We start from the raw sequence: 15,748 nt of genomic DNA, 5'->3' as shown, positions 1-15,748 counted from the left end.
CTTGCACTAACATTACCTTCTACCATGTAAAGAAAAGCTTAATTTTGCTTCTAATTTCTTGATCGCCTCTTATGTAAAGGCTTGCACTAAAAAAAAAATCACTGAAAATCATAAGCAACAAAACAAACCAGATTTTATTTGAATTAAAAAAAACTACTTTTCAGTTGCTTGGAAAATCTGAAGGCACAGTGGAAGGAAGAGGAGACAAAATAATCCCTACCATACCCCATACACTTTCCAGTGGCCAATATCACATCAGAACAAACATACTCGAGGCTTCTCACTTGCATGATGTCCAAGACTACAGAGGAGCTCAATGCCGATATGACAATCCCAATAACCCTTCAATTTGAAACTTGTTACAAGCAGGAAGACCTGTTGAGGTTTCACAGGTTTAAAAGAAATACTGTAACAGGATGATCAGGGGGGTGCCCCTGGAACTAATCTGCTCAAAAAAAAGTTCAAAGATGAAAATATTTTGACCAAACTACATGTTTCACACTGATCAGTTGGTCAATTATCAGAATGACAAGCTAAGACGACAGATTCATTGTAGTTTTTTTTTAAAGCAGTTCTTATTCTATCTGTATCTCAGGCAAAAAAAAATTGAACTTAGCTATGAGAGTTTTTGACTTAATAGATATAAAGAACAATAAGTCCTTAATGACCTAATACAAGCAATTACTGCTTGATTTACACAATAGAACAGACATAAAAAATAATTGTATGTTCTGTTTCCTTAGCGGCAGCTGCAGAGTTCAACCTGTACTGTGCATTAACCTATACTGAAGCACAAAATCACTGGCTCCCAAATGTCAGTGAATACTAACAGTTTCCACAGCGTAAAAATTAACAAACTAAAGGCTCGATATCATAAGTGTCGGTCTTGGCTCAATGGTAAAGAGTTCTTCAGATGGCATCACTGACCTAGAAGAGAACAGGGCGCTTAAAATTGTGCTTTGCAATAGTAGCAACAGTCACTTTTGTTGCTAAGATTACGCAGCACAATTTCAACCCACTTGCATTTCTTTGGGAAATCCAGGCCCAATGGTCACCAATATTTTTGGTCAGTGGATCTCAAGTCCGACTACTAGAGTAATCCCATTATATGGGATCCCCATAATGAGGGGCTGCAACCATAAGGTGTTCACTTAAACAAAAATATTGCAATATTAAAAACTGTACTTAAATGGAAATACTATCTGTTGGTTTATACACAAAACAAACTTCACCCAACTCTTTCAACCGTGTTAAATTTTAAAGAATGTAACAGCGGCGGTGCTTGAATTATTTCAATTTTCCACCAATTACCTTTTTTTTTTAATTACAAAAGGAGTATGAGCAGCATAACACTCAAAACAACAAACCAGGGCCACCATTTTAAACAAAGACTGATAGCAACGGCATCTTCCTTCCTACCTGCAACTCGAGCCAGTCCCCCAGGCAACTTACGGCACAGTAACAAACAGATGTGAATATAACAGTCCAGCTGGAGAGGTGTGACTAGCTAGATTTTGAGAACCAATAACAATTATTTAATACAGGAAAGAGGATTCTAAATTTGCATTTCAATAAAGATAGAATTCCTTTAAAATAACAATGAAATCATGACACCTGTGCCTTTAGAAAGCTACTGAAGTCACACATCATTCCCCAGTAACAGACAATGTGCTCTGCAAATACTCAGTTAAAATAAAGTTGACTATTTTTGTGGGGAGGGGGCACCAGAGCTGCATATATTTGAACAGCCCAAAGAGCCACAAGTCTAAATCCCTGTCTCTGCCAAAAGTTACAAAATCACCTACCACCCTAACTGATGAATTCTGCCAGTTTGCTGCAAGGCCACTAGATAGAGCACTGTACAACAACCAAGTATTCCATCGCAAAAGGAAACAGAAACTGATGGGACTGGTCTCATCAAACAGGAGCACATCTCCTCTCTGCTGATAAACTCTGCACCACCAACAGCTTTGGAGAATGCATGCTAAGATTATCCTGCGGGAGGCAGCATTAATGGGGGGGGGGGGGCGCAGGGGGAGGAAAGTGATGCTGAAAAATCAATCAGATCATAAAAGCTGTTAAATATACTGTAATCATGCAGGATAACCTGTTCAAAATCCAAGTCATGTTACATGCAAAGGCAGAGACGAGAAACCTAACTTAGTCACTCTCCGAGATGGTTATAATTCTTGTTGATAGAAAGGTGACTCTTCAAACAAAAAAATAATTCCTATTGTTGACACAAGCTCTACAGTTATTCCACAAATGATCTTGCTGCACTTAAATTACCAGAACACCAAAAGGAAGCAGCTCCTCCCAAGAGAAGAAATCCGCCAAAACAAACATTCTGACTTCCTGATAAAAAAGTGAAATAATGATGTCAATATTTAGGTGCAAAAGACTCATCTCCAAACAAAACACTTCTGTTTAAAACATCAGGGTCTGAATCAAGACAGATATTAACTGTTGTGGTTGGAACTACAGATAATTAATATCTCTAATTATCTGTAATTAATTAATTAAGGCATGGTGTGAATAACAGCAACCTCCATTTGTACAGACTTTCTGGTAATATGTTGTCCCTCGGCATTGTACAGAAGCAGAGATGAACACCAAGTAGAAAACAAGTTAGGGGAGATAACCAAAAGCATAGTTGGACAGATAAGGTTAGAGGATGCTTTTCAAGGAGGTAACAGTGCAAAGATGGTTAAGGAGAGGGGTACGGAATTCTAGGGTTTGTGGCAGATGGCTCCTCCACCAGCGATGATGCGGAGGAAAAAAAGAGGTGCACAGTAGACGAAGCGGTAGAAAACTAAGTGATAGGGATTTAAGATGAGGGCACAGGTTTTTGAAATCAATATGCTGGAGGACAGGACAACACGGAGTCAACAGAGACAGGGTGGTATTGTGCGTGACAATGTAGCATAGGATACGGACTGAAAAATTCAGAAGAAATTTGAGTTTGTGCAGAGTGCAGCTGGGGAAGGCAAGATGGAGAGCAAGAGGATATTGCGCCTTGAAGTGATGAGGAGTGGGATGAGATGGGGCATAAGGTTATGTTCTGGAGATGAAAGCAAATGGTCTTAGCAATGAACAGGGTGTGGGGTGTAATGTACAGATCAGCCTTGAGCAGTCACCAAGCTTGTGCACGGTCAAGTTTAGTCCAACTAAGCAGCCAGGGAGATAAAAATCAGTGCAAGACAAAGTTTCTGGTGGTTTTGTCACAACATTTCAATTCTTGCTCAAAGTAAAAGGCAGTTTATATTATCAGACCAAGTCTCTCATAAACTGACACCTGACATATCTCTAACAACAGTACACTGCATTAGAAATCAAGTAGAATGCTCACCACATTCTTCTGCTGACTCTGAACAGCGATATATACCACGCTGTGAGACCATTGCATTCAAGCTGAAACTACTAGATTTATATACAAACAGAATACATAGAAGCAATAAGCCACAGTGAGAGACTGAAAGTACAACTTTGCACTTGCATAAAATATAAATGGCTTCAAAACAAGAAAATAGACAGTTTAAAATCCTTGTAGCTCTTATCAGCGGCTTTGACGGAGTTGCTGATGGACATTATGTAGGAAATGATCTTACACAGAGCCAAGTTGAAGCAGTGCACAGCAAGGAAATGCAGACCGCAAGGCTCTTCCTCAATTAAATGGCTGCCTTTACTATGATGTTAAAGCAGGCTCATTTTAACGATTCCTGCTCAATAGTCAATCACTTAGAATGTTAACCATTTCATTTAACATTGTGTACAAGGTGTTACTCTGATAAGCTGCTCTTATATTGAGTTTAGAGAGTGCTGCTCCCCGACGCATGGGTCTCATGCACCAGATGGCAACCCAAATGTGAATTTCCTCGTCTTAGTGAAGCCAGCAAATTTAGACTGAAGCTGCTAGCAGGCTTGTGCCACCAGTTTCCAAAAAGCTCAAGACCCACCTGTTGCAAACTGGTGGCCCAAGCATCTCTCTAGCGCCAATGTAAAAGCAGCTGCAAGCCGTTTGGTTCTGACACCTGGCAGCAAGTGAAACCATGACATTGTTGACTGACAAACTGGAGTGAAGATAAAAAATCCCCATCCTTCAAACAACTAAGAATGTGTTTAGCTTCAGTTCAGAGGTGACTGGGGCTTCATCTTAAATAACCAATCTGCAATCCTTTTCCTATTGATACAGCGAGCGTCCCTAGAGATACTGCTGGCTGAAACCAATTTTCAAAACACATTTGCTGTAATTATTTAAAGTTATTAAAAACATGTAATACAGAAATTTTCTTCAGCAGGACAAATGCTCTGCTTGAGTCTTGCTGAAGGAAGTCCTGACAATACATAAATAAGGAATAGGTGAGAGTTCACAATGGAGCCTTGGGGCATGCTTCAGGTAATCATGCAAGCATGGGAGAAGAAGCCATTGGAGGTAATGTACTGACTGTATTGGGATAAGAAAGGAATGCATTACAAGAGTGATGCCAGAGGTGAACTACAGAGGGAAAGCAATGAATCACAGAAACCCCACAGTGCAGATAGAGGCCATTTCGGCCCATCGAGCCTGCACCAACACATATCCCACCCGATCCCCATAACCCCTGCACCAACACATATCCCACCCTATCCCCGTAACCCCACATATTTTAATCCCCCTAACACTAATGGTCAATTTATCATGGCCAATCAACCTAACCCGCACATCTTTGGACTGTGGGAGGAAACTGGAGCACCCGGAGGAAACCCACGCAAACATGGGGAGAATGTGCAAACTCCACACAGACAGCCACCCGAGGCCGGATTCGAACCCGGGTCCCTGGCGCTGTGAGGCAACAGTGCTAACCACTATGCCACCATGGACAACTACATCAGAGGGGAAAGAGAGGAGGAGGAAAAGCAGGGATAGCATTCCACAGCCATAGTCACATTGGTAATTTCCACCCAGGCAATCTTGGTGCTGTGGACAGAAAGAAAAGCAGATTTGAGGGACTTGAACAGCAAATGGGTCCAGGATTAGAGGGCAATGACATTAACTTTATAAAGGAACTGCAAATTGGAGATATGACAGGAGCTTGTGTGAATGCAGTGGTCAAGGGTAGGTTTTTAACAAAGGGGGTGATGACTGTAGGTTTCAAGAGAGAAGTTGATGATGTTGCGGGGCAGCAAGACAAGCAGTGGTAGTCCAGTTGGTGTGATACTTCATTAGGAGGGGGATCGTGAGTTAGGCCCAAGAGGAAATTACAACTTTTTCCATGGTATTATTACCATCACCGAACAAGGAAAGTCTTCTTGTGAGGTACAAGATAAATCTCAATGTTTTTTAATGTATGACCAGAGCATTCCTTCTGGCTCTGCTTTACACTTCCAAATAAATGAGATGTACTTTAGTTAGATGTCAACAAGATAGGATTATATGAATAATCCCCATCAAAATTAAATCGGTCTCTCTTCCAATCTGCTTTTCTCTTCCTGGAATAGTTTATACATTTGGGCTATGATTAACAAAATAAACAAATTAAAAGCATGGCCTTTCCAAAATAAGCTTTCTCTGTGTTTATTGGTTTGTGGACAGAACCATGTGTAACAGAGTACGTTATAGTGAAGAATGTAATAGAAGCAAGATCTAGATGCCAAATACCTTGCAAACAATGGGAAATGATCATGGACCAAAAAAAAATCAAAACCACTTTGTATACGACATACGTGTCCATTGCTGCCATCCATTAAGCAGTTGAGTCGACTAGTGAGAAACAAATGGTTCTCTGGATAATCATGCAATTACATAAGAAATAGGGTATATATATATATGTGAAAACAAAAGTCAAAAAGGATTACTGTCACTTTTGCACTACAAATTGTGCACTTTCAGGGTTCATCAATATTCTACCAACTTAAAATATTTATCAATGTGTAATTTTCCCCTGTCAACTCTTAGAGGTACTTTTCTAGGGACACCCTCAGCCTTGCAGTAACTTCCTGAAGTTGCCAATCTTCAATGGCAAGCTAATCAACAGGGTAGAGCATCACACTAAGCCCAATCCCTTCCTCAAATCCACACGTACTTTCTAGCAGGGGTCAGCAAACAACAATCAGGACCAGGGACACAAACCATTTCCCTCCTTTGCCTAGTGAGCACTGAGGGCAATTACAATGCCCAACTTCTAACTCAGACATATCCAGAATTGAACTAGAGACTATCCAGTCTGCAGAGCTCATTTTAGATTATTAGTAAAGCGATAGTCAGGAAAGATGTACAGGTGCACTTTCCCTTATCCGAAACCCTTGGGACCAGATGTTTTTCGGAATTTGGAATTTTTCGGATTTCAGAATGGTATTCAGAATTAGTATGTAACACCCTAGCGGGGGTCTGGGCAGCACCCCGTAAGCAAACACATTAATATTGCTGCAGCGAACCTTATGAATATTCACTCTGAGTGGGATAAATAAAGACTATAAATAGTATTACAGTTTATTTGTACAGTAATAATTTGGTAAATTAAATAGTGGGATAAATATAGACCATAAATACTCTAGTTACGCTCCACGAAAAAACTTATGGTTTTCAGAGGTTTTCAAATTTTGGAATTGCAGATAAGGGATAGTCTACCTGTACTCCATTATAAGAAAATAAAACATTAATTTTACCATAAAATCTAACAAGGCTGGAAATAGCACTTTACAGCATGCATTTCCTCAAGTTAATTTGATTCCAAAATATTAGCTTTAAGGACCAATTTATATCCATGATGACAAGCATTATTCCAATTATCTTTAAATCCAAGATATTAAAATGAGTATATATCACTTTCCATGTTAATTCCATAAATGGTTTAAAAGTACAGAATTTAAAGCTTTTGCTTCAGAACTACTTCCTAAACATGCTACAGGCTTTTGAATGACGTTTCACTAAGGTAAGATGTTGTTGGCGTTTTTAAATTTCTACATTTAAAAAAATGAATGGTAGTTTTAATGTCCATGGGAATACTCCATCTACTGCTTTCTTCCAGGCGGTTTATGCGATCGGCATTGTAGTGTGCTACTGTGACATAACGCACCAGTTTACAACTTCAGACTTACATCCGGATCTGGACTGCCGAGTTGAGTCAGGAAGATCACTGACATACCTAAGTTGCACCGCTGATGGAGAAACACGTTCGCTGAAAATGCACATAGACTGACAGCAAAGAAAACAGAATTAAGTTTTTTTTAAAAACCCTTTTAAGACCTACATTGGCCCTTAAGGAAAGTGATGGGACCTAGAGAAAAATAAAGCAGCAAGGAGATCAATAATTCAAAGTGATTTGTAAACATTCCATACCTCTTTGATCTTCGCTTGTCTCTCTCGTGTTTCAGGGTCGGTAGGTTCACGCCCTGTTGCGCCCACAGGTTTGCGGAAGACGACATTCGGCAAACGCGCGGTTCCTACTTTCTTATTCACGGAATCCTGGACAACTTTTTCCTTCTCCTCTTTGATGTCTCGCTTTATGTCCTCGGGCAGTTTCTGAAGGGTGTCCTTTGCTTCCCGCAGAGCCTTCTCGTGATCCTCGCGAATCTTGCTTAACTTGTCTCCCTCGAACTCTCTGCCGTCCGGTTTCGGTCCGTTCCCTGAAATCGAAGTCTGCTGCGAGTGGAAAAACACCCCGCTCAGCAGTTTGGACGAGTCGGGTAAAAAGAAGATAGCACCGAAACACAGAGTGATGAAGCCACTGAAAACTAAGAGCAGCAGGAATTTCTCAGTCAGTCGAAAGGCGGGCCGGTTGATTAAAACCGAGCTGTTGTTCACTGACTTCCGACTAGTACTAGGAGTAGTAAAAGGCAGAAGAGTTGTCGGTGGCATTTCTGTTTCTTGGTTTTGTAAACCGGCACAAAAAAAAGAGAAACTGCTCTCAACACTTTTCAAATGTTTGAGACTTTTGTCAGTTGCCAGAAACTGCCATCGAGAGGTTTTCGTGTTTGGGCGTGAAGAGGTGGTGCTGTGTTGCCTGAAACTGAACTGAAGAACAGGCTATTGCAATGCATCACCTGTCCATCGTGTAACACGTCTGCATAAGAACAGGCTGCATGCAAACTGCTGCTCCGAGCCAACACACGCCGAGCCTGAGCGGAAGCCCGCCCCCAACCTTCCGAGAGGGACAATGGCTTCGGCCTATGGCGCGCGCCGCGGGCCCCAGGGCCACGTTCCAAGCCGGCGTGGCTGACAGCGCGGCTCGCCAATGCGCGCGCTCCGGGGACAATGGGCGGAGTGCGAGCGGGGCCGGCGCTTCCGCCAGCCAATCTGACTGTCTCTCCGTACGGGAGATGTTACCACTCCAACCCGTCACATGATGTCGTTACAAGACCAGGAAATAAAGTTAATTGTTCAATGTCTTTTTATTTTGCTTCCGTCTTTTACTTCCTTCCGTGTGTGTGTTTTTCTGTAATGTTTCGGTTAATTAGTGATTCCGCGCCTCGCTTATAATGCAGCTCTAGGAAGTCTCCATTACTTTCTGTTCTACTTTTTAATTCAAATCTATATCATAATTCAGCTTTCGTTGTTTTAGTTGTCCCCGCTCTCCCGTTTTTCTCTTCTACAATTTCGATGTTGGTATTCAATTGTAATCTGACGATCTGCTGCAAAACCTGCGGAAAGCTGAGCACGTAGCACTTGTATTGCTGTACTTTTTTTGCGTTTCTCTTTACAATCAGAATCAATCCGTGTAATTATTTCTAATTCATTGTACTGGTCTGTTTGAAAAATCTCAAGGGGAATGTGAATATATTGAGGACGGCAAACAAATGGTAACGAACTGTATGAGAGATGTTTAGCTGCAGTAGATAAACGGCGATATACCAGTCTCCTCATCGGACGCCTCCACGACTTTGCTGAAAATTCGTTGTTTGTTTAATTCATTGGTCAAAACTGATCGTAAGGCGTGACTTGTTTTGTCAATATATTTCGTTCACATATTAACATATAAATAAGCATGCAGACAGCGATGGCTCCATTCCTTACTACATTAGCAACCGGATAAGTCCCAAACTTCTGGTCGATGCATGTTCACCTGAAACATCAAATTAACAATTCAGAACAACTTTGTGACCTTATGCATACGGTTATGTGTTGTGGAGACTTAAACCCGTTACTGGAGGAGGGTTTACGTTGTCCTTTAATCTTGGTAAACAAGCTGATTTGTGCAAAGATATGCACAGCGTTTATGTACTGTAGGTGTACAATTAAAAAATGCGCGTGTTGCTCTTCAGTAATGTCACGTTAGGTCCGAGCGATGCACTTGTTTCACCCTATGTAACCTTTCACCATGTGCCAGCCGCTTGCAGCATCACTGCGTGTTTTTTTAAATCTTCGCAAAACACAGGTTTAACAATCTGCCCGTGTTCTTGCAATGCTGTCAATAATTTGGAGATAGTCTGTACTGACATAAATACTACGTGGTTCTGAATGTGTGCCACACCTGGTTGGATCCAGAAATGGCTTATTGCTCCCACCAGCCAATGCCAAATTGGTTTTCATTCTGAGCTCTGATCGAGAAGAGGATGAAACATACAAAAGTCATACAGCGTCAGTGCACTTTTAAGTTGCTTCTGCTTTTAGTGATGATGCATTTTGGTCGTTTTTTCATAAATTGCACAGCTTCATAAAACAAGCGACGCAAGCGTGAGTTCTGATGATGTTCTTTTTACGAGCGTAAGATATTCAGACCTACAGTGATGTATAGAGGATATTGCACCGAATGGCAGCATATTATTTACCTTATTTAACAAGTACAAAAGCTCCATAATTTAGGAGTGCTGCAAGTGCCAGTGAATTATGGTTCCTGCTCACCAGTTAGAGTTATGAGGCTTATCTCAGAGTGAAATACAATCAGTAATGGGAAACAGACGCCATACAAATGCGAAAATGTCATGGTGGTGAAAAAAGTTCTTCTGAGGTTGAGGGTTAAAGCATGTTTTTGAAACCGTGCAGAGAGAGCTTTGTCCTAATTTACTGTTTCCTCAGAGAGTTTGATGAAGACACTGAATGCTAAAAGTTGAAATGCGTCCTGTTTCCACAGCAGTGATATCCCACAACTTGTTGATCGCAAAATTTCATAAGAAATTGTAACATAAAACTAAATGAATATTCAGTGGCTTTTCTCAGATTTGTATGGATTGGGCAAGTGTCTGAATACTGTTGCAATATAAAATTAAATAAAGTAGAAAGTAACACAACAAGTCAAGTCCACACACTTGCAACTAGGGAAGAAAACAATTCACTAAATAGGAATAACTTAAGGAATATAATATTTAAACTATATTCGCCAACACAAACTTGTAATTAAATGCAGTAAATTAGCAATTAAACAAAAAACAATAAATAGCAACACTGTCAATGTGGCTTTGGAGAACACTCTGCCCTCCAGTAGATGAGTTTAAAGACTACGGGGTTGATTTTAACTTGTTTCACATGATGTTACTGGGGCGGTAATTGCCTCAAAATGAGGTCGGCAGCCTTAGCGTCCAGCACAGGGCCCAGCATACTTTGAGCCAGGGAAATATTGCCAGAAAAGTGCAGCAACTCTGGAAATAGAGTAGAACTCAAGGGGTCAATTTTCGATCAGGTGTGGGGAATTGGCGGTTTCGACGAAATTTAGTGATTCCGACACGATTGTAAATGGGTCTGAGATTGATGCAAATTTAACACAATTGGCCAATTGATTTCCAGCATATGGGAAGCCTTGGCAATTGAGTATTTCCAGTCAGAAAGTCGCAGAATATGATGTCATCATTGCTGCTGCTTTTAAGGTCCACAGCAAGCCTTGCTTCCTCTGCAGGCTTCCAACCTTCAACATTAAGATAGTACAGGAGCCTGTAGGAGGAACGGCCAGCGGGAGGGCCAGATCTGTGCTCAAATTTGATGGGGCTTCACTACAGGCATTACTAGATGGTGCTAGGGCCCACAGGGAGGTCCTCTTCCCTTCTTCAGGGAGGAAGAGGCCTCCCAGCCAGACCAAGGCTGTGTGGGTAAAGGTGGCAGGTCAAGTCAACTCCTTGGGGCTAACACGAAGAACGTAGTTGCAGTGCAGGAAAAGATTCCATGACCACCTTCGCACTGGAAAAGTAAGTACTGTATGATGTTTCCATCACCCTCAATCTGTTCCCCATTGCCTTTCCTCACCAGCACTCAGCTTTAGCAATGTCTTCCTGCACATCCCACTCGACACGCACATCCATGCACCCTTACCCATTCCCTCTCTCTCTATGCTCACATTCACAGAACTATGCCACCATGCAGCCCTCACACTCCCTCTCACTCTGATGCTTTGAACACAACTGACAACACACAGGGTATGGTATTGCAACCTCACTCCATCTTTGTCTCCTTCTAAGTATCTATGCTATGCAATCTCTGCACTCACTCCTTCATTCTCACTCAACCTCCACTTGTCTCCCTCATTGCAGGAAAAGAGAGCTCACAACAGGAGAGAGCTAGCCAGGACAGGAGGAGGGCTGCCCTCATTAGCCCACCTCACCCCCTGGGAGGAAGGCATGCTGGAGATTGCCGGGGCTGACCGAGATGTGGACGTTGGGGAAGGACAGGCAGGATCATCCCCGCAAGCTGGTGACAGAATAGTTTTCCATCTCATTGGCATTGTATGAGTCGCTGATAATGATTCTGAAGCTACATCATATGGACTTATGATCATCTGCAAAATGCAATGTGCATGTAACCTTGCCATCACATCTCTAACTTTTTCCTTGACTCCCCACAGGACCATCGAGAACCCCTGTCCCCGCGGTGCAGGAGGAAGAGCCTGAGCAGCCGGGCTCCTCAGAGGAATCTGCAACCTCTGAGGGCGCAGCGTCATCAGAAATAAGTGCACCCAGCACCAGCGCAGACACTCACACCTCGGTGGGACCTTTGGGACATAGAGTAGAGTTGTCACCTGGTGTATCATAGCTCACAAGTGAGCATCAGCAGATTGTGGAGACAGGGACAGCAGTGGAGAGTTCTCGTCGGAGGGCGCAGGGCTCTACCAGCTCGGCTCAGCTGCATGTTGACCCTCTGGGTCCATCCGTAAGATCAGAGGTGATGGAACTCCAGGCACAGATGCAGGAGTCTCTGGCAGGTTTTGTTTCTAGGGTCGCTGCAAGTGTGGAGTGAATGGAGGAGTCCATTGCGAACATGAGCAGAGCCTTTGTGGAGTCATTGGCGCATGAACATGGAAAGGATGGCTACCTACGTGGAAATGATTGCTGCCTCCGTGGTAAGGCTGGCTACAGTAGAGGAGAGGAGGGCTACGGCCATGGAGGAGGTTAGTCGCCAGGGTATGGAAAACATGGTGAGTGTTCAGAATAGAATGACATCTCTTGAGGAGCGATGGGCATCTATTGAACAGGGAAACCAGACCTTCATGGAAGTCCTTCTGAGTAGGACTGCCATTGCAGATACAGGTCCCCATGGCCCCCCTGATGTGCAGCAAGGTGCTCTCAAGCCACTTGAAGGCACTGAGAGGGACCTGACTCATGAGAGGGAGGTTGGTGGCAGCCCTCAAGGAAGTGGGGGCTCCTCTCCAAGCGCTCACACTTCCATGCCACTGCAGAGCCCTCGGTCAGAGCCCCGCCGGAGTACACACCCAACGGAGATAGAGGTCTCAACCCCTGCACAGCCACAGAAGCAGCAGACTGCTGGCGAGCCCTCACAGGCTCGCCATCCCAGAGGATGCCCGCCAAAGGTGTCGAGACAGGAGCAGCAGGAAAGTGAGCAAGGGGACTCCACATCTGCTGAAGCCACAGGGGAACCACTATGTAGGAGCACGTGTAAGAGGAAAATAAAGCACTAATAGTCACAAGGGTAGTCACTTGAGTGAAATGTGTTTATTTTTAAAATGCCATCAGTTGGTTATTGTAAATAAAAATTCTGATGGCAACTTCTGCAGTTGTGGCATGTGTCATTTCACGAATGGGGCTGGAGGTCCTCTAATGCCAAGAGGGGAAGGAAAAAAAGGCCTCCCATGCTTCTGGTAGATGCCTCCGTTGAGGAAGCGCTGAGTGAGGGTGGCGAGAGGGGTCTCGCAGGAGGTCACACTGGAGATGGGTGTCAGGCTCCAAACTTCCACAGCTGTGGTTCTGCCTTCTCAAAGTTCCCCCAGACCTGAGACAACAAAGTCCTGCCACCTGCAAATGATGACTGATCAAATATCCTCTTTAATGTTGGACCTGCAGCTGATAGTCAGTAAGCCAATAGTGTTCACGCCAGGTTTCACAGGTGTCATCCCCACCAGGAGCATTTTACGTGGGGAAAGGGTTAAACAGGCAAGGGCCTGTTGCAAAGCCTGCCTCACGGCTCAATGAAAATCAAGGCCCAAGTGTCAGGCCTCAAATAAAGGGGAAAGCCTATGCAGGAGAAAATTGTTGCAGGTATTTCTAAGATAAAAGTGATTAATTTATGACTAAGTTTAGTGACTTTTGTGAGAGTTATTCATATTTACAATTTGTTTATTATTATTGAGAAACCAAGATCGCCACTTAAAGCTCTTTCAAAAATGTTTCAATCGATTTCATTTGTTGGCTTTGAGATGCTTGCTGGTTCTTCATTGGTAACTTTTTTTTGTGTTTTATTGTGGGTATTGTTTGGTAGCTTTTAGTTGCTTGCAAATTGTTGATAGTTTTCCTACCTTTTTTTAGTAATATTTGAGGCAAGGCACTATTCAGTTAACAGAGATTTGTTTTTTTTAATGAATACAATATTTGAGCAAATCAGGATTTCAAGTGTACTTTATATGTGTGACACTTTGAAATGTGACAGACACTTTCCTATGCCTAGATGCAAGACTTCCAATTATGTAAAGATATGCAAACATATATATACACAGCTATGGTTACTTATATGGAACCTAGATATATGTAACTCCTGAGAGTTCTCAACATTTTTCATACTGTAATTTTTTTCTACAGTCCTCAATGCTTAAATTACCATTTGAATGTAACTCAGATGTATGTACACCTCAGATGTACTCAAATTTATATGTAATGGGAATTTGCATATAAGCATTAACTTTAATATTAAGGAGTTCACTCCTGTTTTCCCATGCACTGCACTAGTAAAAATAGTGGTGGGATGTTCATTCATGCTACTTAGCATAGATGAAACTTGCTTATGACTTTAAAGAATGGCTTTTTCTATGCACTATCACTGTGTAGTGTGCCTCCTAACTTTCAATTTCCTGGCTTCTATCAGGCTGCCACAGTTCCTCTTGCTTTCCATGTTTCATTCCATGATATATAAATGGGGTATTATCCATGCCCTTAATTTTGTTTATATATAAGCTTTTCTTTTAGTCAAATTTACAGTAAAGAACATATCATATATAAGCTTTTCTTTTAGTCAAATTTACAGTAAAGAACATATCATTATCATACAATAAACTTGAACATGTCCATTGGCCCAAAGGACTGCACACAGACATACAGTTGGGGTGCATTGTTAGTAGCATTGAATAAGAGGGATTCATTCTAGTTGATTTTATGGAGTCCATTCTTGAGGCAACATAAAATTGTGTATCACCATTGAGGTGCCTGCCTCTTTTTAGTGCCACTGGAAATACTAATTAGTCCCCTTTCCTCTTATAATACTGTGGTCACAATTTGGATATGAGAGACAAAATGCATCATAGCATTATTCCAAATAGCCAGTTTTGTTACCTAGGGCAACCCAGGTCTTTCCGCATGGGCGGAACACATTTTTTAATGCAGAGAGCAGCCCTAGCTGTAGTATGTGATATTTATAGTTCAAAACACATAAGCTCCACAGATCCCTAATATGCATAATGATGGAAAGTAAAGGACATGAATTCATAAAATTAAGCCGAGTCAGCTAATCGTAACCTTCCAAAAACAGTGGACTCTGTGCTACCAAAAGATGGGTCAAAGCTATCAAATTCTCAGTCACCCAAAACAATTAGAAGTGAGGCCCACAGCAGAATGCTGGAATGTCTATGGGTTGTCTTCACTCCATCATGTCTCCAGTACTCTGCTGTGGTAATTGCTCCAATTTGTTTCTGGATTTCTGGGGTTTGTTAGAATTGATTTAATATTTTCTACTGCTTAAAGAATAATCCAGAATTAACAGTGGATATCCAGAAGGGTCATATACATTTCCATTTACTGTGGGGGGTAAACTCTCTTCCCAACTCCAATGCCCTAGGGAACTTGTGACCGTTTGAGATTTGGCCTGGAAGGAATTTTGGTTTAACTCATGCTATGAAGTTAGATTCAGTTCACTAAGGATTAACTCCTAGTGAGACACAAGCTATCTGGAAATTATTTTTAGGACAAATTAGTTGGAATCTGAAACAAATGAGCCACCTCAGAGGTATGTATTCTTACATACTGCTTCAGTTCTGAGACAATGGAGGTGATTGAGGACATTCTAGAGCTATTTGCACCATTAATATTAGAATGGTCTTCATTTAATATGCCCAACAGGGGAGGTGGGCTTAGCTAAACAGACCATGTAGTAGCCCTAGCTTCCACACCAAAGGAAGACGTTTCTCATTCAACGTGGTAGGTTTGTTTGGCAGTTCAGCAAGCCAATCCTCAACACAGAGCCGAGGGAGAATTCAGCCTTTGTCTGTGCATCTCTCTTTTGATAAAGGGGTCTAGAGTTTCAGCCTGGAAGAACCAGGAAGAGAAAGAGTTTTCACTGCCTAATCAGCCCAAGGGAGGCTCAGTGGTTCCTGGCTGGCATATGAACAAGTATATGGCTTATAAG

General features: G+C 42.2%; 1 protein-coding gene across 3 annotated transcripts in view; it reads right to left on the bottom strand.

Annotated features, from left to right (window-relative positions):
- The window catches only part of LOC147112720 (mannosyl-oligosaccharide 1,2-alpha-mannosidase IA-like), a 454,464-nt gene extending 444,812 nt beyond the window's left edge, over nucleotides 1-9,652 (bottom strand). Inside the window, exon 1 of one of the 3 annotated variants that reach the window (XM_085997310.1) lies at nucleotides 7,319-9,652. In XM_085997310.1, the coding sequence (XP_085853436.1) occupies nucleotides 7,319-7,837 (519 nt within the window). In that variant the 5' untranslated portion in view covers nucleotides 7,838-9,652. The remainder of the gene's footprint in view (nucleotides 1-7,318) is intronic. The other 2 variants (XM_085997309.1, XM_085997308.1) reach the window with 2 other exon arrangements.
- Nucleotides 9,653-15,748: the final 6,096 nt, after the last annotated feature.

This window comes from Somniosus microcephalus, chromosome 9 (genome assembly GCF_052327205.1).
Source record: "Somniosus microcephalus isolate GS21.2 chromosome 9, FLI_Smic_1.0, whole genome shotgun sequence".
NCBI classification, from domain to species: Eukaryota; Metazoa; Chordata; class Chondrichthyes; order Squaliformes; family Somniosidae; genus Somniosus; species Somniosus microcephalus.
The sequence above is the reverse complement of the archived record's forward strand: the minus strand, read 5'-3'. Positions and strand labels throughout refer to the sequence as shown.